This window comes from Parasteatoda tepidariorum, chromosome 8, assembly GCF_982258835.1.
Source record: "Parasteatoda tepidariorum strain Cologne lab strain chromosome 8, Ptep-v5.0, whole genome shotgun sequence".
NCBI classification, from domain to species: domain Eukaryota; kingdom Metazoa; phylum Arthropoda; class Arachnida; order Araneae; family Theridiidae; genus Parasteatoda; species Parasteatoda tepidariorum.
In genome coordinates, this window is record NC_141762.1 from 94,381,797 (window position 1) to 94,406,265 (window position 24,469).

The window sequence follows — 24,469 nt, forward strand, 5'->3', positions numbered from 1 at the left end:
TAACCAGCTCTTAAATATTAGTTTGCGATCCTTAATTTGTACTTTTTAAAAAAAACTTAATTCTTAAAGAAGATTTTAAAATTATATATGAGCACTCTGCATAATATCAAGATGGCTTCGTTTACATTGCCGAGGCAAGTTTTTTTTTTTTTCCCGTGTTCGAAAGAATATCTTTCCAGATATTCTTCCTTGCGTTTTAAAATGTTGATCACAGTTGTCTTTCTTACCAGAAAAAGATTTACTTTTTTCTTTAAGTTCATTTGGAGCTTTCCTTTGCTCCATTTTCAGTGAAAATTCCCAAACAAACGAAAGGTCCTGTCACGACGCGACGTGCAGTCCAGCACGAAGAAAAAAATAATGGAATGTGTTTCACATATGAGCGATACACGTTGTTTTCCAATTCTGTATAGTTCAATGCTGCACCGCTACACACTCCCCTGACCCTTTTCGACAGCAATTACAGACAATGTATGCAGTCTACGACATGAAAGCATTCAATATTGGGCTAGAATAGCATTTCTTCTTAACGAAAGTCTGGACGATTTTGAAACTTTTAAGCCTGTTTCGGAACGTTTGAATGTTTATGCTTCCTCATAAATATAGTTTGTCTAAAGTAAGAACTCTCCTAGCTTTTCGTCTGGACCCAGCGGAGACTATGGTTAAGAGGTATAACTATTTAAAGTAAAGGTGCGTGGTCACTGTTTAGGACACGTTTAGACTCGGATCGGTCAGAGAAAGGGAATCTTTTTCTTCGGTCTATTGTGTTAGCCCTAGAGTGATGAGAAATGAGCATTCGCACTCGAAACATTGATTAGAGTGTTTAATTCCCTTTAAAAAAAAAAAAAAAAAAAAAATTTCATAAGTTTCTGTTTCTGAAAAGTTTTTAAAAATAATTATTTTTTTAGTTAAGTTTTTTTTCAATCATCCTTTATTTATTTTTGAATTCTTAAAGATGCCTTTTAAATTTATTAAAGGTGAAACTTTAAAACCACCAAAAAGTTTGCAAAATGTATTTGAATTTTTTTTTCTTTTTCTGATGAAGCCAAGTTGGTAAAATCGTTGAAAATTTCTCCGGTATAGATAACTCGAACTGTTTCGATCTTCTGTGAAACTTTTATCACTTTTTAGAATTAAAGTAAATAAAAAGAAAATAAATAGTTAATAGATAGGCAATAACAAATAGAGAATAGTTAAAAAGAAATAAAAAGTTAATAAATGTCATAAAGTTCCTAAGTTTGTTAAAATTAGAGTTAAAAGTTAAGCGTTTCACTTTTACCAGAAAATTTAACTAATTAAAAAAAATTAATCTCTTTAAAAAAATGTGTAAGTTTAGAAATGATACCATCTGAAAATCAATGAACATTCATAATAAATAGCGAGAAACTAGCTTTAAATTATGAAGTAACATTAAAAAAACCTGCTTCACCCTTAATATCTGAATATGTTTAATATTTTAAGTAAATAAATGCATAATTTAAAGTCAAGAAAAAGATATCAATACCAATCTTAATAAAGGTTCTTAAATCTTATTATATAAGTCTCTTGTTGACTGCTTAATCAGCCAATCTGTTAAACTTCCTATATAATCTATCATCGAAGATTCCCTCCCGAAAATACGCCATTCTTGTTTCCATAGCAGTAGACGGTTTTAGACTTCGCGGAGAGTGGAGTTCTGACAATAGACAAACTATAGGCGATCGCAGAGCTCGAATACGCCATCTGGGGAGAAGACTAGTTCCATGCCTTTGGCCCTTCTCCTTCTCTTTTCAGTTCTATAGGAATGTACTACGATATTTTTCCTTTTCTTAATATTTTATGTATTTAATTGTTTAAAATATTTTTTTTAAAATTTCTATGAAGTTTTGTTTTAGAAATATGTTTAATGTAGTTCTCAGTTCCATTTAGTTTCCTAACTTAAAAGATTTTAATCTATTTGAAAATCAAGACAGAAACTAACGTACTCCCTTCCTCTCTGACTCTCCACACGCTAAAGGTGAAAGCATGTAAAGTGGTGCCATGGGTAGAGAGTTCTGCTCTACGCCACCTGTAGCTAATTTCAATCGCCAATACCTAGATATTTGCACAAAATACCTATTTGTACAAAACTATCTAGATGAAGAACATGCACACTTCTAATTTTTTTATTTTTTTGATATCACTGCATATAAATAAGGATTATATGCTTTTGGAAAAATTCGAGAACACATGTTTAATTTGTTGACATTTCATATTCTCAAAAAGAGTGAAAGCTTTTGAGGAAAATCAATGAAAACCTCGATTTTCAAATAGATTAAAAACTTTTTAAAGTTACGAAACTATATGGAAGTGAAAAAAAAAAACTATATTGACAATTAAATATGAAAAATAATAAGAATAGGGAAAATATCGTAATACATTCCAACACAACTGAGAAAAAGGAAAAACATGGAACCGGTCTTCTCCCCAGATGGCGTATATGAGCGCTGTGGTCCTGATTATTTTGAGAGGAGTTTAACTGTTAACCATATGTTTCTCTTGGATTGTTGCTTGCTTATTAAATCGAATGGAAGCTATAAGCTAATGAAGAAAGATTGCCGCTCTTTTCCATAATCTACAATTAAATCGAATGGTTTCTGTTTATCAAACTCGAATTTCTCTTCAGAAAATGGGATGGCAGTTTCAAGAAAATGCTTCGTCTGTTTTTAATACATTGTTGTGTAAAATTAAACAGTAATGCTACATAAATAGGAAAGCATAGAACTTATATTCAATACTATCAAAGAAGCCTGCATTTTTTTGTAAAATTTTATTTTGTAATGCATAAAGCTTACAGCAACAAAATCTCCTCGTTGTAAATTAATCAAAATGACACGCTCTTGAAAAATACATAATATTGATCTTTCGTTTCTTACTTTTACCAAGTTAGAAATTATCAATCTACTTGAAGTAAGTTGGGTGTTTTTTAATTTTTGAAAATGTGTGATACAACATTAAATCATGTTTAAATTTAAACCCTTCCGCCAAAACAATTCTTGAAGTGTATGTTTGCATATGACAGGAATCAGGCTATTTTTACTGACTGTTTTTCTTTTAAAGTAATTGATTATTTTTACAGTACAGAATTATTTTAATATTTTTATACTTTTTATTCAAATTTCGTTATAATTCAGTATTCAAATTAAATTTTAGTAACTTTTTAAATCATAATTGAAATTTTTGAGCTTGTTTAATTTGGTTGCAGTAGGTATAAATAGTAAGATTTTTTTAAAATTTTAATTCAGTACTTTTACATTTATTTTATAGTTACTTATGTACTATTAAATCACTACACTGTGCCAACTTACATTGTAAGGTGACGTGAGTCGAACAAAATTTGCATAAATTCCTCCCCAAATGTTTTTTTATTTGGGGATATTTCCATACTGTGATTATTATGCCAACTATAAGCTCAACGCTCCAAAATAATTTTAAATGTACAATTTAAAGAGAAAAACATATTGAGCAGGGATGCAGAGAGTTTTCGACCACTGGGAAAATTTTAGTACTGTGATCTGTGGCAGAAAAATCACCAAGTCTTGGCAACTTTCAGTCAGTGATCCGCAAGAAGCTAAAAAAAAACATTTTGATGAAAAACATCACGAAAAGAGGCCAACTCTAAAGGCATACCTTGTAGCCACCCGCAGGTAAACATCTACACGTTTTTCTTTTTTTTAAAAATTGCAAGTTTAAAATTTATTTGGCACCATGGCTGGCATGTAGTTGGCGTGACAGATCACAATACAGAAATACCCCCCCGTCCACTATTCAACCTATTCAGTCCTTTTGCTGAACATTCAACAAAGTTTTATTTGGAAAATTATTTTTCGACAATGTTTTTTTTGGCAGAAATTTTAATAGATTACCTCTTTTAATGTTAATGGATATTTTTTTTCTTCTGGAAAATATTATTTTTCTCTTTTTTCCAACTTTAATTTTTTTAAAATTGCTATTACTTTTTTTAATATGTCTAATTATCTTAATATCTGATTAGAGTTATTATCTTAAATACTTCTACTGATTTTTTTCCCCTTTACCCCATACCAATGATACAGCAAAGTTTTGATTATTTTTTAATAATTACCAAACTTATTTCTATATAAAAATATTATTTATTATTGATATTTAAAAAGAAAAAAATGTTGCTATTTGGGCAAATGGCTATTTGTTACATCCCTAAAGTAGAGTCTCTATAGTAATCACTATTTGTTACACCGCAGTGAAAAGAGAAAAATCCTCTTCAAATGAATGCTTGATGTTTTGGTAATCTTTCTTCATTTCTTGATTCAACAATTAAGTTTATTATGTGTTAATGTCTAATGATATTTAAAAGTTTTTATTTCTTTAAATTTTGTTTCTGAATCAGGGGTCTGTTTAGGAGAAATTTGGGTCTGTTAACGAACCCTTCACAAAATATCTTTTCATAAAAATGGACCCTTCTCAAAATATTTTAACGTAAAAACAGACCCTTCACAAAATGATTTTTCTTTTAATCGGATTCTTCACAAATTTGTTTATCTTCATTATTGTTTTGTTAATCGAATAAATCCTTCCGAGGAAGGTGGGGGGGAAAGACAGATGTAAACTAACTAAGTTTTGTCTTCGGCAGACGCTTCTTCCTTTATTCGTCCGAAATAAATATTCTGCTTTCAGCAGTATAGGCTAAATACCAAATATTTGTATGTTGCATCTCTAATTTGGAAGCAGCAATTGCTGTTTATTTTTGAAAATTTAATTATAATTTTACAGTGCTGAGCATAATCTTGTATCTATTTACAATTTAAAAACTCCTTGAAAAAGTTTTTTTGCAATAACCAGACCTTATTTGCACAAATTCATAAAAGCAGGACCCTGGTTCAAAGAATGTGAGTAATTTTTTCACAATTTCACAAAAACAGGACCTTTCACAAAATTTCTGATAGACCCCCGTGATTGCATTGATTTATATCAATTTAAGAAGGTTAAAGATAGATTTTTTTCATATAGGTAATAATCATATAGGTATCAAAACCATCAGAAATATCTTATGAGTAACATTCAGATTGCCAGGCGTAAGTTAATAAGATTATTTTTTAAACTTGAAATAAGATGGACATTAATAAAAAGAAATCAATTTACTTACGCTCATATAACTGAAAAATACTAAAAATATTTACCTTCATTATTATTTATTATTATTATTATTTTTTTAGTCTACATGTTCGCTTTGCTAGATTAGTTTTACACCATTATAACTTTTCCTTTTCTTTTTTAGGTTACAAAACATTTCTTGGTTTCATTAGAGATTTTGAGCTTTGATTATTCAAGCAGTTTTTTTGTAAAATAAAGAGAGAAGTGCTGTTCAAATCACAGTCAGTAAAAATTTTATAATGCACTCTTCATTATTTCTACATGTTTTTTTAATATGGCACTAAAATTGTGACATATTTTACATTTTAATGATTTATGTGTTGCAAATTTATTATCAAAAGTAAAGTTTATGGGTCTTAAATTAAAACTTGTTTAAAAAATTTTTTATCCATTTTTTTCCTCTAAAAATAGGGCTAATATTTATACATAACCAGGAGTGCAAGCTGCACCAAAAAATATAAAAAAATAGTGGCTATTTTATTTGTGAAAACTAAAATTTTAAAATTAACAGTTAATTTTAAAAATATAGATGGCATGATATAGATCTCGAAATACTTACCTAACTGTCATAAGTGTTTTTTGATAGTTAAGAATGTGTTATTTAACTTGAGAAGAAATAAAATTTAGTAGTTTTATTACCGCTCTCTATGTTTTTAAGTGCTGCTTGCATCACTGCATAACATTAAAATAGAGAATTTAAAAAGAATCAATAATTAATTGCTAAAGTCATAGGTCTTAATCCTTTTTGCTTTCCTAAAGTGGTTTGACCAACTACTAGTGTGTATTCCTGACTTAGTAAAAATACCATTATAGGAGTATCATGTCTTCTGAAACTTCTGTGAATAATTTTCCTGTAGCCAGTAACTGTTCAGTTGCAACTAGTGCAGATTCTTATTCTTGTAATGTATGTAACAAGAGTTTTTCTAAAAACTCTCTTCTAAGGAAACACAAAATCATTCATACTGGCAAGAGACCTTATTCTTGCAATGTATGTAGCAAGAGTTTTCTGCGAAGATATAATTTAATTGCTCATATTCTTGTTCATACCGGTGAAAAACTTTATTCTTGTAATATTTGTAGCAAGAGTTTTTCACAAAAAGGTCACCTAACTCTTCATAATTTTGTCCACACTGGCAACAAACCTTATTCCTGTCCTATATGTCTCAAGAGTTTTGTTCAAAAAAGTAATTTGAAAAGACATCAAATCTCTCATACTGGTGAAAAACATTCTTGCACTGTTTGTGATAAAGTATTTTCTACACCTAGCTTCTTAACTCAACACAGTCTTATCCATTCTAGCGAAAAGCCTTTCTCTTGTAGTATATGCAGTAAGAGTTTTTCACAAAAGTCTCTTTTAGCTAGACACCAATCTGTTCATAATAGCGAAAAACCTTACCTGTGTGTTATATGCAATAAGAGTTTTTCTCGAAAATGTTATTTGCGTACACACTACCTTGTTCATACTGGCGAAAAACCTTATGCTTGTGTTAAATGTAATAAGAGTTTTTCCCGAAAATGTTATTTAAATGCTCACCTTGCAATCCATACCGGTAAGAAACCACATTTTTGCAATGAATGTAATAAGAATTTTCAAAGAAAAGCTGATTTAATGCGGCACAAATTGAAACATACTGGTGAAAAGCCTTATTCTTGTAATATGTGTAATAAGAGTTTTTTAAGAAATACTGATTTAACTAAGCACAAATGGGTCCATACTAGTGAAAAACCTCATTCGTGTAATATGTGTAATAAGAGTTTTTCAAGAAATAGTGATTTAGTTAAACACAAATTGAAGCATATTGGCTAAAAAATTTTAAAATAAATTTTAAAATAACTAAAGCAATAGTTATTTTAGTAAAAATAAGGTGATCCATACTGACTAAAAACTAAATATTTTTGTAGTATTGTGTCAAAAAAGGTAAAGTGGTCAAACATAAAATTAAAAACTATATCTTTTAGTCTATTATGGAGTTTAAAGACAGTTTTTTTTGTTCTAGCATTTCTATGATCTATATGAAATATACAAAATATGAAGAATTTAACATTTCAGTCTAGATCAGAGTTGGCAAGGTTTTGGACAGAATGGATTAATCCACGGGTTAAAGCATCCTGTCCAAAACCTTTTTATTAAAATTATGTCACAGTTTAAAAAAAATAGTGGGGAAAATACAAGGTTAATTTTTGAACAAGAAACAAAATGAAAACAAGTTTTTGTATTATTAAAAAAAGTTTATGATTATTTTTAATATTGCATTATTTATCCATATGCAAAAACATAATTTATCAGTATTACAAGAATATTTATTCATATTTAAAGGATAAGGTATTCAATTTTGTAGTTCAATGAAATGTGGAGCTTCAAAACTTATAAATATTTTCCTATCATATTGTATGTATATTATATTATTTTCCTTTAATAAGTTAAAGCAAATTGTATAAAAAATATAAAATATTTATTAATATATGTAATTATTATGTGTACAAAGGTTACACCTGTAGAATTTTTACCTTTTACCAAAGTTGAAGGTTTTGGACACTTTAAGACAGTTTTAGTCAGTTTAGGACAATTTTAGTCAGTTTAAGACAGTAAGACCAACGTGTCCTGCTTAAAATAAGTTTAGGACGTCCGAAATCCCAACCTTAGTCTAAATAAATAGCTTTCTTCTGTTTTTCCATGTAACTACAGTACCATAGTTTGATCACAGTTGGAAAAAAAAAAATTTTTTCGGTTTAAATTTTTTTATTTTTTATGTCTTTTAAAAATAAAAGTTTAAATAATGTTTTTTTTATTTTTTATTAAAGTAACTAAACTGTTGAAAGTATTTCATAAAAGTTCTTTGTATTTATTAATTAGTATCTTTGATAAAAAATCAAAAAAAATCTCTGCTTTAGCTCTATATTTATTGATAAAACTTGTTGATTTAAAAAAAAAGAATAACTGAAGATTTTGAATATGCTTTTAGATCAGTTTACAGTTCCACATAACATGCAAATAAAAATTTAAAACTTAATAGTGTATTAATAATGTATGTATAAGAGTGAGTCTTTATTTTTTTGTCAATGTATATAAAAGTTTCATGCTTCTGCATTATTTAATGTCATTATTTGACAATATGTATAGCATCAGTGCCAAACAATTTATGAAATAAACATTTCTTGCTTTTTTCCTTCTCATTAAATCAATACAAGTTTTAATATGAAGAAACAAAAAATATAAAACACTTTTTCAAGTAATATATATATATATATATATATATATATATATATATATATATATATATATATATATATATATATATATATATATATATATATATATATATATACGAGGGTTGTCCATAAAATAAGGTTCCCAAGGAGCTGCGGATGCTAGGAACGCTGTTAAGCGGGATTTGTTGAGACTGGCGTGTAACTTAGCTCCCTTTGCCCCAGTTCCCGCCCCGGCGAGGTATCTACAACGTTTATTCTTGTCTTGGTAGCCGTGAAAGATAAAGCTTCCATTTGTTTCTCACGCCAGGTGCGAATTACTCTCTGTGATTTGTTTTTGAGTGCAAAAAACGTTCCTCCGGTGGACATTCATTCCCAACTCTGTGAGGCGTACGGGGAAGAGTGTATGAGTGTGCAAACTGTGCGCAAATGGTGCAGAGAATTCAAAGACGGAAAGAATTATAGACGTCCATGCCGAACAACATTCTGGTCGGCCATCGTTTTCGGACAAAGCGATTGCGAAAGTGGAAGAAGCAATGCTGAAAGATCGAAGGGTGAAGGTTCGGGACCTCAGCGAGATGATCCCTGTTGTCAGTAAGTCCTGCATTCACAACATTCTGAGAAACCGCTTAGGATATGCCAAGGTTTGGGCAAGGTGGGTCCCGAAAATGCGGACGGATGACTATGACAACAAACGGCAACGTGTGGAAGCCGCCTGCGAATTTCTTCATGCCTACGAAACCGATGGCAAGGAATTTTTGGACTCTGTTGTCACTGGGGACGAGACCTGGGTTCACTACATGACACCGGAAACAAAAGAACAATCCCGTTAGTGGAAGCATCCATGCTCGCCAAAGCCGAAGAAGTTTAAGCAAATTCTGTCGGTTTTAAGCTATCTTCGCGGAGCGGCGGCAGAGTTCTACGACTCAGGCATAAAGAAGATGGTACACCGCATGTAAAAATGCATTGATCTAAACAGCGATTATGCCGAAAAAAAGAGGGAAGTCTAAGCTTTCCAAACATGTATTATTCAATGCCAATAAACATGTTTTTCATTGAAATTCGTTGGGAACCTTATTTTATGGACAACCCTCGTATATATATATATATATATATATATATATATATATATATATATATATATATATATATATATATATATATATATATATATATATATATATGTAGTGCTCCTCCTCTATTTTCCTCGTAAACTCTTTAGCAGTCGCTTTCATTCATGAATCATTATTTTGTTGATTCCAATTTTCGCAGTCATATTTTAATATTTTTAATATCCTTTGTATAAGGATGACAACATAATGCATTTTCTGTGAATTTATTGAATAAAGGATAAGGAAATCTATTTACAAATTATATACAAACGGAGCAGAGGCTCCGGGACACATCTTTACCATTTCATTTCCAAAATATAAGTGTACCTTCTTTAACGTAACATATGTTCATGTCATGTGATCTATATAACCCAGATGTTAGAACCGGCGTCTGGAACATCTTCAGACCAGATGGAGATGAACTAATATCTCAACACGTCTTGATTTTTATAGGAATTCGGCTTCGTTACGATTTTTTATTGCGCGGGGCGGGGTGGATTCATTTTATAAATAAAGATTTCATCGCTATTCAACGGAGCTTAGTATATACGCGAAGGGCTAAATTAAGTACGTGAAAGAGAAATTTAATGTTCTCAGAAACCAGATAAGCTTATCTGCAGATGGATATAATTCTTTTTGAGTTTAGTCTCAAAAGATTCTTTTAATTTTATAAAGCTAGTATTTTAGATACTACATATATATATATATATATATATATATATATATATATATATATATATATATATATATATATATATATATATATATATATATATATATATATATATATATATATTATTTTAATGTAATGCAGCCCATTTCAGATTTTCAGTCATTTTCACCATGTCATTATATATGTATATGTTGACATATATACATTATATGCATATATGTCAACATATATATATATATATATATATATATATATATATATATATATATATATATATATATATATATATATATATATATATATATATATATATATATATATATATATATATATATATATACATAATGACATGGTGAAAATGACTGAAAATCTCAAATGAACTGCACTACATTAAAATGATAAAGGTTATTGATTTAATTAAGAATAAAATTTCATCATTTATTATTAGCTTCAAGCATGATTATAAATAATGCAGCCTGAAAAAAAAATGTTATACGTAATTTAAATTTTTTTTATTAAATAAATTGAATAATTTTTAATTTTTTTTTTTGCATAAAAATTGTGTTTTGAAAGTATTTAGAAATCATAAATCAGAATTAAAATATACCACGCAAATTTCTTTATGTTGATAATAGAAAAAAAATTCTAAAAATAAACTGAAAATTGAATAGCACCTTATTTCCTTTTATACTATTAGTTATAATTTAATCTACAGGGATTTATGAAAATGCAGAATTTATATTAGCCAGCGTGTTATGGAATTAAAATTATTGTTTTTGTAGCCATGTGCTGTCTTTTCTAATACAGATGCAAAACAATAAATGAAGTATCCCCAGTGTCAATATAATGGAAAAGACTACCAGTTTTTTTCTTTTCTATTAAAGTTAATTAAAGTATCTGACATTGTGCTCTTAATTTTGTTAACAATATAGCACAGGATTTGTAGATTCTTGGTAACAAGAATAATCTACATTTATCATGATAAAATATCAATTAAGAGAAGCATCGGTTCTTAGCTCATTCTGTATGTTATTCAACTAATTTTAAAATTAATTAGGATATGGAGTTAGTAATGATTGGTTTTATTTCAAATATTTTTAGTGATATTATGGTTCAACATTAAATTTCCTTACATCAATTTTTTTAAGGAATATAAGTATATATTTTTCAAGGAATGCAATTATATATAATTTAAAATTTTATATTTATCATTTAAATAGGAGTAGAAGTAGGAAAAATTGAGTCATTCACTTGTTCTTATACTTGTCTCTATTAGATTTTTTGTTTTATTTAATAAGAAATTTATTTTAAATTAAAATCTATTTCAAAAAGAATGTGTAAATTTCTAATTTAGGATGAAATATGCTTTATTTTATAACAATCGAACAGACCAAAACAGGAATCTGAAAATTAAAAACCAAAATATCATTACAGTAAAATTAAAAGTTCTTTTATATCAATTACTGGTTCATGGGGACCACTGTTTGCCATTTCATGGTGGTCTGAGTTTAATTCTAGTAGTTCGTTCTAATGGACAACCGCTATTTTATGAATCTTGTTTAAAATAAATCATAGAGATTCACATGAGCATTAAAACTCAAAATTTAAATTATTTCATGAAAATAGATTTTTTTTCTCATTCTGTTTGATTAAAGTAAGTATTTACGTAAAAAATAGTAAATTACATTATTTTTAAATTTTTTGTCTAACATGCGCTGAAAGCTCTTTACTGCCTATGCTTCCGGGTTACCATTTCCGGTGTATTTTGAAGCCATTTGGCACACAACTTGCTCGTTGTGTTTTGAGACAGTCTTGAGTAGTATTTCTTGTATAAGTGTATTTGCTACCTGATTTATTATTTGTGTTTAAAAAAAGAATCGTCATTTGAATACCTAACATTTCAAGGCATAGGAATTGTTATTTGAAGAAAAGAATCGTTATAAAACCCTTCTATATCAACATAAAAATTTAAACCTAAATGTTAATTTTTAAATTAACTTAATCTCGCTGCTCGAAGAATATGCCAACACTAACGTACGATGATGTACGGCTTGCAACAAGAACAAAAAGTGATAAACTAGTAAAAAGAGGCTAAATCAGAACGGCCAAAAAAGCGAGTTTTTTCTAAATCTAGCAACCATGTCAACTTTTATAACAATACATCTATACATAACTAAAACAAATTTTCACTTCAACCTCATCAGAATTACTTAATATCATTAATATCTTATGAAATACAGCTGATTTGAGCTCAGAAATCAAATGAATTATTTCTTTAATTAAAAACCAAATGATCTGTTTGAAAATGTCGCCTCGTAGAATGAGCTGTAGCTTTTGCTTCCGCAAAATAGACACTCCAGTAACTGAGTGTGGATATTTATATCCTGAAACGATAATTTCTAATTCTTCAAACCAGACGACAATTTTTCTGAATTTGAAAAATCAAAATTATGTTTGAAAATATCGCCTTGCAGAACAAGCAGCTGTATACTTTTTAACCGGAAGTAGAGCAAGTCAAGAGCTCGAGGTTGTTGTCATTTTTGTCGTAAACACCATCCGTATGTAAGAGAAGACTTTTTATGAAAACTCCCATTTCACACGACACAGCTCAGTTTTTATTTATTTATTTTTTTTTTTACTGTAGTGATTTAACCAAACATAACCCTTCTGCATACTGGCCGAAAAATCTCACTCTTGTAATATATATAACAAAGGTTTTTCAACAACCAGTGATTTAAATTGACACTATGTTGTTCATCCTGGTGAACAGCCTTTTTCTTGTAATTTACGTAGTAAGAGTTTTTCATGAAAAAGAGGATTTAAATAAGCACAACCTCGTTCATACTGGTGTAAAACCCTATTCTTGTAATATATGTAAGAAATGTTTTACATCAAGGGTAGTTTAACTACCCGTAGATTTTCCCATACAGGTAAGAAACCTTATTCTTTTACTATTTGTAATAAAAATTATGCAAGAAATACTGATTTAACTAACAGCATGTTCAGTCATAGCGATACTGAAAAATATCATGTGGAGAAACATTCTTCCTGTTGGTTGGTTGTCGTGTTATTGACATGGAGAATAAATCAATAAGACACTATATAGGACCGAAAGACCTATACATTACTTCAGCAATATCAAGTCAGATATCCGAATAAAGATCTTGTGGACAGTCACTAATCTGTAACAGGATGGTCAAACTGGCAGGACAGGAGAAAAGATGTTCAAATGACAGTTCATCTTCTTGCATGCGTGACATGTTCAGGTGACAGTTCCTCTGCTGCAATGATATTCCCACTTCGTCGTAGTGCAGCTGCTTGCTTGTTCCTATGAACTTGAGAGCAGTGAATTGAAAAAATTTTGCACACAATTATAAAATTCATTTATCCAAAGATAATTCCTTGCAAAAATCAATTTTCAGTAAATATTTAAAAATTTTTATTATTTTATTTAACATTGGTTGAAAAATTTTGAATTGTTAGGTACACAAATTTTTGTATCATTTTAAAGAATATAATTTACAAGGCAAAATACAAAATTTGAGCAAAATCGGTTGAATAGTTCCTGAGTAATCGAATTTTAAATAACTGACGTTTTTGAAATTCAATTTCTCATTAAACTATTCAAACGATTTTGCTCAAATTTTGTATTTTGCCGAGCAAAATGATGTTCTTTAAAATGATGCAAAAAACTGTACCTTACAATTCAAAAATTTTCGATTATTATTAAATAAAATAATAAATATTATTGAATAAAATAATATGGAATTATCTTAGGATAAATGAATTTTATAATTGTGTGAAAAAGTTGTTTGATTTGCTTAAATAGTTTTCGAGATATAGTGAAATACGCAAAAAATAAAATTAACATTAAGGAGTACAATTTTCTGAGCTCTCTCTTGATCAAACTATTGAGAGACTATATTTTCCAGATTGTGGCTACATAGTTTGTGGATCAGAAATCTGAATCCGCCAAGAAAAAAGTATGTTTATTTGGAGAAAATGCATTTTTGTGTCTGATTTCGCAACTTAAAATAATATTAATAATGTAATATAACTTTAAATATAATATTTATCGATTGTGCTTATAATTAGCATATTTGAGATTATCCCCTCGAGCCATTAAGTTTGAATCCCAGAACGTGAAGATCCGATCAGTAGATAAAAAGTTATTTATTACTTTTTTTGCACATTGTTCCATTCCTAAACAGCTGAGGATCAGGAAATGGAAGGGTTAAGCCATGGAACCGGTCTTCTCTCTAGATGGCGTATCGAGCGTCGCGATCGTGAATCGAGTTTTTTGTCAGACAAAAATAAGTCACCGGAAGTATTTCAAGTTAAAGTAAACAAAAGTGTAAATAGCTTTAATTCCGTGATTGCATCTTTGCTTTATAAAATTTGTTAATCCTTAAGAATTCTATGTAAGAAAATGGCTTTAGAAAGACTGTCCTTACTGTTCTGAATTAGATTAGAAATTTGAAGGTAAATTCTTTTTTTTAAATATTTTTTTTACATAGATTCCATTTTATGTTAAATGACTGTGGTATACACGTCATTCTTTGCTAGTCATTTGCTTAAATCTGCCATGAAAATTTGCTTAATTTTCATTTTATTAAAAAGTGTAACTTTTTAAACTCTTTATAGTGCAAATGGTGTTGGTTGGCAAAACAGTTTTCTAATGGTTTGTTATTTTTAAATTTTTGTTTGTTAATTTTTTATATATATATTAATGAGATTACAATAAAATACTGAAATTGAAAGTCAAATATCATAAGGAAGTATGAAAATATTGGATAATAATTTTTCGCACTAAGAAAATTTACGGAAAGTCTCTACTTAATTCTTTTTATACCACCTGCATACATAATTTTATATATTCTATGTAACGTTAAATTGTTAATACAGGCATCTAACTTATGACAGATTTGAAGTTTGTAGACTTAGAATTACTCAGAAAAAATTATCCTAGAATACCTATCAAGATATAAACAATAATAAATTTCAATATCAGCTGTTTAAAATTACGTGTTTTTTTCATGCTTGTATTATTGACTTTATTTGCAATTAAAAGTTTATATTGTAAATAGAGTCCATGTATATATAAACACACTTTTAAAATTTTTTACTGAATTAGAAATTGTTACTGAATTTTTGATATCACAAATTTTTTTTGTTTCTCCCTTCGAGTTTGTGATGTCAAGGTTTGACTGTGTATATTTAAACTGATTCGTGAGCAAATCTTGTGTTAATGATGTTTCTTGAGTTGGTATGTGCCTAACTTGTTGAAAAATAACTTAAAGAAAACTGTAACAAAACTCAAAATTAAATGAAGAGGCAAAAATATTGATATTATTTAAAGTAGCCATGTTTTTTTCTCCTTAAGCTTTCTCCATTTCCCTTCCAATGCATGTTATACAATTTTTTAAAATGCCAGTACAGTAAATATTTTGTGGAAATTGTTCCTGAATTTTTGATATCATAAATTTTTTAGTTTCCCACTTTGAGTTTGTGGCGTCATAGTTTGACTGTGTGTATTTAAACTGATTGGAGTGCAAATCTTGTGTTAATGATGTTTCTTGAATTGGTATGTGCCTAACATGTTGAAAAATAACTTAAAGAAAAGGTCAAGAATTAGAAAGCTAATTATTATTTTTTGGTTTATAAACTTAAATTTCTCATTAAAATTGCTTTATAATTGGAATTTTTCAGTTAATTGTAATAATTTTTGATTGATTAGATTAATTGTAATAATTGTTTAAGTGTTAATTTTATTATTATCGTTATAAAAATTTCTTAGTATCTAAAACATTTAATTCTTAATAAGTATACTAAAAATGAACTCACCTTAATTTTTAGAATCAGATTCGAAAATACTTCCATGTCTTCGAGAAAAAGCTCAAAAATGGTGAAAAAAACTGAAGATTCTAGTTCAAAACCTTTGATAGATGACGACACTGATTCTACAGATGATGTCAAAGATACTGATTATTTAAAGTTTACAATTATTGGGTTAAAAATAATTCTATGGTGTCTTTTAATGGCATTGTTTATTACTTTAGAATTCGGGGCCGTATTTTTTGTTATATCTGCTTTCTATGTCATATTCACAAACTTTCGCAAGACTAGACGTTCATCGGATGAATTAAGTGCTTATTCAGTTTTTAATCCAAACTGTGAATCTATTGATGGTACTTTGACTGCCCAGCAATTTGAAAATGAAATCCGGTTTGGAATTGGTGGTCTTAAATAAAGCATACATGTAAATTATATTCATATACTTTAAATTTTATGTTCATATCTTTTTAAATGTAATAATTTTCATTTAACAGGGTTGCCACTCCACAGCCCCGTGGCAGAATTTTTTCGCACTTTCTGCCACAAATTTCCCTGGCAGTAATATTTACCTTTAAGATTCTTTTAATTGTAACAATTACCAGGATGCATAGCATTTTAAAAACGTGATTAAAGGTGCTTTTTTTTTCATTGAGTGTTTTTAAAAAGTGCTTAATTTTCCCTTTTCCAAAAATGCGATTATTCCTTTACCATGTCGATTTTTGCTATGAATTATACAAAAAGACACTACATTTTCACAATTAATACAACCCCAATCTATTTCGGCGTACGGTCGGTTCGTAATGTATGAAAAAAGATTCCTTTTACATGATTCAAAATTTTACGATTTTTGACAATTATCATAAAATATGTCAAAAGTTTTTTTTTTTGACATGATGGTTAAAACCGTCAATTGTCAAAAACTTGCCTACCCAGCCTAATTATATTTTTTGAAGTGCTTAGAAATATTTTTGAGTGCTTGAAAAGTGCTTATTTTTTGTTAAAAAATTTGACTACGCACCCTGATGACTAATTTAAAGTAACAGAAATGTTGTGTTTACAGAAGAAAGTATAGAATAAAAATTTATAAAAATTTTAAATTCTAAAATTAATATTTTTTTAATTCTAATATTATAGATGATATTCTCGCATTTTGTAGGTGGAAAAAGGAAATTTTGAAATTTGTAAATCATTACGCAAATTAAAATAAGTAAATAAATTAAACAATAATAAATTACATAAATAAAAAATCGTATAATCCTTTCAGAACTCCCTAAATAAAGATCACGAATCACTCGAATAGGACTCTTTAAAAAAAGAGATACTCAAATAAGTGTTATGTAAAATATGGTGTTCTTTAAAATAAAAAAATAAAATAAAAGAAAGAACATCCTTTCTAAACCGAACTATCTTTTAAACTTTCGTGATTTCTGAATTTTTTTTATTTTATATTATTAATTTGAAATTTTAGCTGAAGCCAGTTATTACCAATTTTTCAAAAAATTCTTGAATGAGAATAGCAAAATCATGATTATTTCTTTCCTCTTTGATGCGCAAGAAAGTCATGTTTGAAAAAAAATTCTATTAAGAAAAATAAATAAATTTCGAGAAATTATACAGAAAGAAAAACTAAAATTTTCCCCTTCCTAAATGAAAAATCTTTGAATCTGCAAAAACTCAGTAACATTCTGCGACAATGTCGCTGCAATTCTGCCACAGAAATAAGAATAAAATGGAAAATACAGGGACTTGAGAAATCAGCTAAAGTAGCAGGGAAAATGCAGGGAATTTTGAATTTTTCTTTAAAAACTGGAAAATTACAGGGAATTTTTCGTCTTATAAAAAATGATAACCACTCAAAGTGGTTACCAAATTTTAATTGGATATTTAAAGATGGTATTTCATCCATATCAAGCTAGTTCATTTACAATAGCAATCTTTGTTTTAAGTATGTTCAGCTGCTTTTTTTTTCTCCGAGTTTTTTTCATCAATTATAACTAGTTTAGTTAGCCCAATACAGCTCATGTCAAGAGCACAGTGATTGTGTTTTCCCTCTTAATATATTGTGCATAATATATACAGGGAATTTTTTCCCCAGATTTGAGTGGCAACCCTGTTTAAACTAAGTTTGAAAAGCTGGTTATTTACAACAGTATTTCTCAACCCGATTTACACGAGAGACTGGTAAAATATTTCAGTGTTTTATCGTAGACCAATTAGTTAGTAATTTGGACTATCGGCATAATTTTTACGCATGCAATATTTCAGCACCTAAGCAATTTTTGAACAGTTTGTGATCATTCAGATTCTTTCGAGTGAAAAATTTTATTCTAACCATGTTTAAATATAAATAAAATTTATAATATATGTAACACAAATAATAATTTGCCTACCGATAGTTGGGAAGCAATGGTTTACAATATTAAAATAAACACATGTTTTATGTATACAGTAAAATGTACACATATATTAAGACACTTAATTTCAATGTGTCATTTATTAAGTTTTAGTATTTTTATATGTTATAAAATTTATTTTTACTGAAAATTACAGAAAAAAATGCTTTTCTGACAGTTCAAAATTGCGAAACATTTTGTGTTTTTGTATATTGTATTAAATTCTTTACTTTGAAATAAAAAGTCAATTTTATTTTTTATTCCGTGTCTTTATTGTTTCATTATAATACAACCAATCTTAAGTACTCTTTGACGCAAGTCAAAAGTAAATAAAAATTAAATAATATAAAGAGTAAATAATGATTAAATTTTTTATTGGCTGATTTTCATAGGGATAGATTACCATGTGAAAAACTGGGGCTAGAAGTGAAAGAAGAAAAACGGAATCCAAACCAAATGGCTCTGGTAATGAATCGCCGATAAGTGCAAATTTGTTGGAAAATCAGATCTATTTATTCAAAAAAAAAAAGAAAAAAAAGTACTCCAACTATAGGGAACCATTTACTTATTCAGCAATATCTCCACTTTAAACAATGGTTCACTATATACAATTTCTTAAAAAAGAAATTTTTTTTTTTTTATCATGTTGCTGAAAAAAACGATTGGACTAATTTGCTTTTAAAATATTGACTAAATGCAGTAGAGTTTCCCTACAATGAAGTCTCTCATAAATGATAAATGACTTTTTTCCGGTAACAAAATTTTTATTGAAATGTTAAATAACATTCAAAATATTTATCCTGCCTAGAAGTGGTTGTCATTTTACAACCCTGTTTTTCAGACATTTCTCTTTCGATTTTCATCATAATTTTTTTCGTTTTTTTTGTTTTTTTTTGTAATTTTCTAGGAACTATTCCACCGATATCGCTCACATTTTGTATTTTGCCATGTAAAATTACATTCTGCAAAACTAAAATTGTATATCTTACAATTCAAAAATTTTTCTACCATTCTTAATTAAAATAATAATAAATATTTATTAAAAGTTAGTTTTTGCACGGAATTATCTTTGGATAAACAAATTTTATAATTGAGTGTAATTTTTTTTTTAATTCGCCTAAATTCTCGAGATATAGCGAAATACTCGAAAAGTATAATTAACATTAAGGGGTTCAAACTTTGGAGCTCTTTCCTGACCAAACTATTAGGACCATATTTCCTAGATTGCAACTAAGCTACCCCCAATATTTTGGGGGTCAAAAATCTAAATCCGTCGAAAAAGTTATGTTTATTCAGAGAAAGTACGTTTTTGTGCCTGTATTCGTAACTTAAAATATTGTCTGCACTTATTAATTAGCATATTTGAGATCAACCCCTTGAGCCATAAGGATCGACTCCTTGAACACGTAAATCTGATCATTAGGGAATAAAAATTATTCAAAGTGGTCCGGCTTTTTTTTTTGTTTGTTTACTGTACCTTTTATATTAAAGAAATTCTCTAAATTTAATATAAATTATGTAAATTAATTTGCCTTCTATATTTTTCGAAGGTAACAGAGCTAAATTATGCAAAATTTTATAAGACATTTTTCATTAAAGATATAAAATATTTTATTTATAACTTATTATTTGTTTATTAAATAATATTTTTGTTATAAGTTACTGAAAACTGTGTTAATTGAATTTTAAAAATTCTATTTTTTGAACAGGTATAAAAGAATGAAATGAAAATGTTACTTATTTTTTGTTATTGTTGTGATGATATCAATAGAATTTTTTTTATCTAATAGTATTTTTTTAAACTACTAATAGTATTTTTTTAACGATGTTGATTAGTAAAATCAATATGCAGTAGTCCCTCATAATAAAAAAATTTGCTCCTCTTTTTGTTCTATCACCTTTGCATAACCAAATCAAAATTTTTGACGACGGTGGTTTTCCATTGATTGACCAACATTATCTTCATAGCAACCATCATTGATTCTATCATGAACCGTTATACTTTTTGATGCTAGCTAATATAAGTAACCATCACCTCAATGTAGGAATTCAGACTGATTTATGATGGTCCGCAACTTGTTTTGATGGTTTGTTCATGCTGAGCGATCACAAATTTCCTTTATAGTATCTTAGAAATCAAATGTTGGAACGGTCATGGACAACCATCATCTTAATGTAGGAATTTGGACTGATTTATGAAGGTTCAACATTAAAAAAAGCCTAATTGTTTTGATGGTATATTCCTGACAACTCACAAGAATTCGCATTAAACCATCGTGGATTGGTCCATGAGAGTCAAACTTCTCTTGATGGTAAACCATCATAGTATTAAAGTAGCATTTTCCATCATGGAATGATGGAAGTTTGTTGTTATATCAAAGACCATGAACACATAATGGAAAGTGTTGGAGAATGGTGACCAGAAAATGATGTTGAACCATCATGAATCACACTGAAATCTACATAATCCATCATAATTTTTTGATGTAACCATCAAGAGTTATGACTTGGGTACACAATCTCCAACTGACCAGTAATGAACCTGAACAATTTAAATCTAGTTGAGTTAAACGGGAGAAGTTAACCGAATAAAAAAGTGTGCAAAACCTCAATTGGCATCCTTAGGCAGAATATATATATACAGTGGTGACCAAAAGTGCGGACATTTTTTGAAAGTTTCATGTTTTTCAACTTTGTGTGTTTGTAGAATATATTAATTTTCACTAAAATACAAACGTTTATGTATCAAATTAAAGGTAATTAACATGAAACTTTCAAAAAATGTCAACACTTTGGGCCACCACTGTATATATATATATATATATACACACACCAGGGTTGGGGTTTTGGACGTCCTAAACTAGTTTTTTGGACAGGACACGTGGGTTTTCTGTCTTACAGTGACCAAAACTTTGAACATTGGTAAAAGGTAAAAATTCTATATGTGTAACCATTGTACACATTATAATTACATATATTGATAAATATTTGATACTTTTTATGCAATTTGCTTCAACTTGCTAAAGAAAAATCTCGCAGTGGACTGATGGTTAAGACACGGTACCTACTGGAACACCGAAGTCAAGCATCACTGACTGTGGTCAGTGTGCGGGTGGGTGACAACTTGGATCAGTCTACGAAAGGACCAAAGGTGTGCGGTATTGGTGCTCGTAAGACCGTTCTATCGTAAAGTGCTCGACTTCGAGCGCAGGTCCTCTGGCTACCGTAGCGGGGATACCATCCCCTCTGCAGCAGAGGATCAAAATTGTGATGGCCATGTCTTTGGATAATCCTCAGGCATGTTTCCCAGACCGTCGCCAATAGTAGTCGCATGCCCTAGCGCGACGTAAATAAACTACAACAACATTTTAAAAGAAAACAATACAATATTAGAGGAAAAGATTTAGAACTTTTTATGCTCCACAATTTATTGAACAACAAAAGTGAAAACATTATCCTTTAAATATGAATAAATATGCTTTTAATACTGATAAATTATGTTATTGCATAAGGATAAATAATGCAATATTAAAAATGATAATAAACTTTTTTAATAAAACAAAAACGTTTCTTCATTTTGTTTCTTGTTCAAAAATCAACCTTTTATTTTTTCACAATATTTTTCTTGAAATTGTGACATAATTTGAATAATAGGGGTTTTGGACAGGACGGTTTAAACCGGGGATTAATCCATTCTGTCCTAAACCTTGCCAACTGTGATACACATACATAAACTTTTTTATTTAAAAAAAAATTCAAGGTTGAGTTTTCTACCCTTTCTCTTTGTTATCTCAAGCTGGTTGCTTACTTACTTACTTACTTATCCTCTACGTGCCTTGGGCACTTAAGGCCTCCAGCATATCCCTCCAACGCCTCCTGTCTTTAGCAATAGATCTTGCTTCCTCCCAGCCAGATATTCCACATTCTTTTAATTCGCCCAAAAACATGCGCTGGATGGTAAGTCTGGGTCTTCCTCTTGTTCTCTTACCATCAGGGGCCCATGTAAGCGCAACAGATGAAATTTTTTCTTTGGGCATTCTAAGGATATGTCCGAGCCAGCTCCATCTTCGTTTTTTAATTTCATCTTCGATTGTTTTTATTTTAGCTTTCTTTAATAGATTTTGATTTGATACTTTGTAAGGCCAGAAAATTTTAAAAATAAATCTTAAACATTTGTTTTGAAAGGTTTCTAATTTTTGTATTTCGATCTTAGTCTGTTTCCAGGTTTCTGCGCCATATAATAGTACTGCTCTAACAATAGCTTTGTAAACAACTATTTTTGTCTTTATTTCAATATTTGACTCTCTCCAAAATTTATGTAATCCCTTAAAACATGTTCTTGCTTTGATTATTCTCTGTCTAATATCTTCGCTACTTCCACCTTTTTTATCTACAATAGAACCTAAATAGCTAAATGACTCTATGTCATCTATTTCGTGATTTTCGATTTTAATTTTGTCATTTTTCTTTTGATTTATTCTCATTACTTTAGTTTTCTTCTTGTTCATGAATAAACCTACACTATTTGAATATTTGTTGAATTTGTCTCTTTTAAGTTGAAGGTCTGCACATTTGGATGAAATAAGTACGATGTCATCAGCAAAATCAAGGTCTTCTAAAGTAGTTGTGAAATTCCACCTTATTCCTCTTTTTTCATCTTTCAAGCTGTTTCGCATAATCCAGTCTATCACCAGTATAAATAAAAATCCCGATAAAACACATCCCTGTCTCACGCCAGTTTTTACTAAAAAGAATTCAGTTAATTCTCCATTTACTTCTATACATGCTTTGCTGTTATCATACATATCTTTGATTATGTTAATAATCAGCTGGTTGCTTAGATTCATTAAATGGTAAATCTTGCCCTTTAGAAAAGAAAGAACTTAAAATTTCAAGATAAGTTTTCCTCTAAAATTATATTGGTATTTTTATTCCTGGTGGCTAACCATCCTTTCAGCAATACAAAAACTTAGTGGATTTTAAAATATATATATATACGAAATATATATGAACAAAATGTTTATGTCGGAGAGACAGCGATTATGAAAAATATTTCAAATTTGAGTGTTGAAAAAATATTCAATGTTAAAGTCAAGCTATGGGATTTAAAAATTGTAAGGAATTTAGATTTATTCGTTTCAATTTTATAAATATTAGCTATAGTTTATTCTTTTTTTCCTTACTTATAGATTCTAATGGATGATCCTTCAGAATTAACAGACATCATTAAAATATCCTGTCCAGTGAACCAGTTTTTCGTACATTTTTTAAGTTTGCTATAAATCAAATGCTGTTGCTTTGTTGAAAGAATATTCAGGCTTGTCTTAAGCACCAAAGATTATTCATTTTATTAAAAAGCATGGATGTGCATATAAAAATTCATGATATGTTTAGATATTTAGAATTATTGAACAAGATGGAGTAATATGCAGTAATAACTTTAATTAATCTTTATACATCGCATTTCAAAGCTTATACTTATTGTAGATAAATTGAGTACTGTTATGTCATAGTTTATTTCAATGGAAAAAAATCTATACAGGCGCGGAATATATTTTAATTCAAGGTAAAATTTAAACCTATGCTTAAAGTAACACTTGTTTCATTAAGAAACTATTGTTGTGAACTATTTGAAATATTTTTAATCGCATTTGAAATATTTTACGTATATCCTATGTAACAGCTTGCTAACATGTTTATTTTTTTTTACATGTCTATAGGACAGTCATCTAGCTCATTGTAGCTATGGAAAAATCATTTTCGTGTCACATCTGTAACAAAAGTTTTACTCAGAACGTCTCTCTCACACGTCACATTTTGATTCACTCTGGCGTAAAACCGTTTTCTTGTGTCATGTGTAACAAAAGCTTTTTGCAGAAGATTCAGCTTAGAACTCATTATATGAGTCATACTGGTGAAAAACCTTTTTCTTGTGATGTATGCAGCAAAAGTTTTTGCCACAAGTTTCAATTCAATCAACATGTTCTTATCCATACTGGTAAAAAACTATTTTCCTGTCACGTGTGCAATAAAAGTTTTTACAGAAAATGCTATCTAGCTCAGCATATTCTTGTTCATACTGGTGATAAACCTTTTGTCTGTGA

General features: G+C 29.0%; 1 protein-coding gene, 1 long non-coding RNA gene and 1 other non-coding gene across 4 annotated transcripts; all 3 read left to right on the forward strand.

Moving 5' to 3' along the window:
• Positions 1 to 2,528: 2,528 nt before the first annotated feature.
• LOC147806553 (uncharacterized) lies at positions 2,529 to 24,358 on the forward strand. Of its 2 annotated transcripts, none has more exons than XR_015435957.1 (3): positions 2,529 to 2,925; positions 5,270 to 5,366; positions 24,086 to 24,358. It is a non-coding gene; the product is annotated as an uncharacterized LOC147806553 (long non-coding RNA). The 2 variants fall into 2 exon arrangements; XR_015435958.1 differs by lacking the exon at positions 24,086 to 24,358 and adding an exon at positions 23,555 to 24,077.
• LOC107453980 (uncharacterized) lies at positions 5,373 to 8,365 on the forward strand. The gene has a single exon (XM_087169441.1). It carries the CDS (start codon positions 5,966 to 5,968, stop codon positions 6,950 to 6,952), a length of 987 nt encoding a protein of 328 aa, XP_087025567.1. The 5' UTR covers positions 5,373 to 5,965; the 3' UTR covers positions 6,953 to 8,365.
• On the forward strand, positions 13,940 to 18,625 carry LOC107453981 (uncharacterized). The gene is made up of 2 exons (XR_001585404.4): positions 13,940 to 14,619; positions 15,994 to 18,625. It is a non-coding gene; the product is annotated as an uncharacterized LOC107453981 (transcript).
• Positions 24,359 to 24,469: the final 111 nt, after the last annotated feature.

Bases quoted from the DNA above. Each gene is read 5' to 3' on its own strand.
- LOC107453980 (XM_087169441.1), top strand. From the start codon at position 5,966: ATGTCTTCTGAAACTTCTGTGAATAATTTTCCTGTAGCCAGTAACTGT.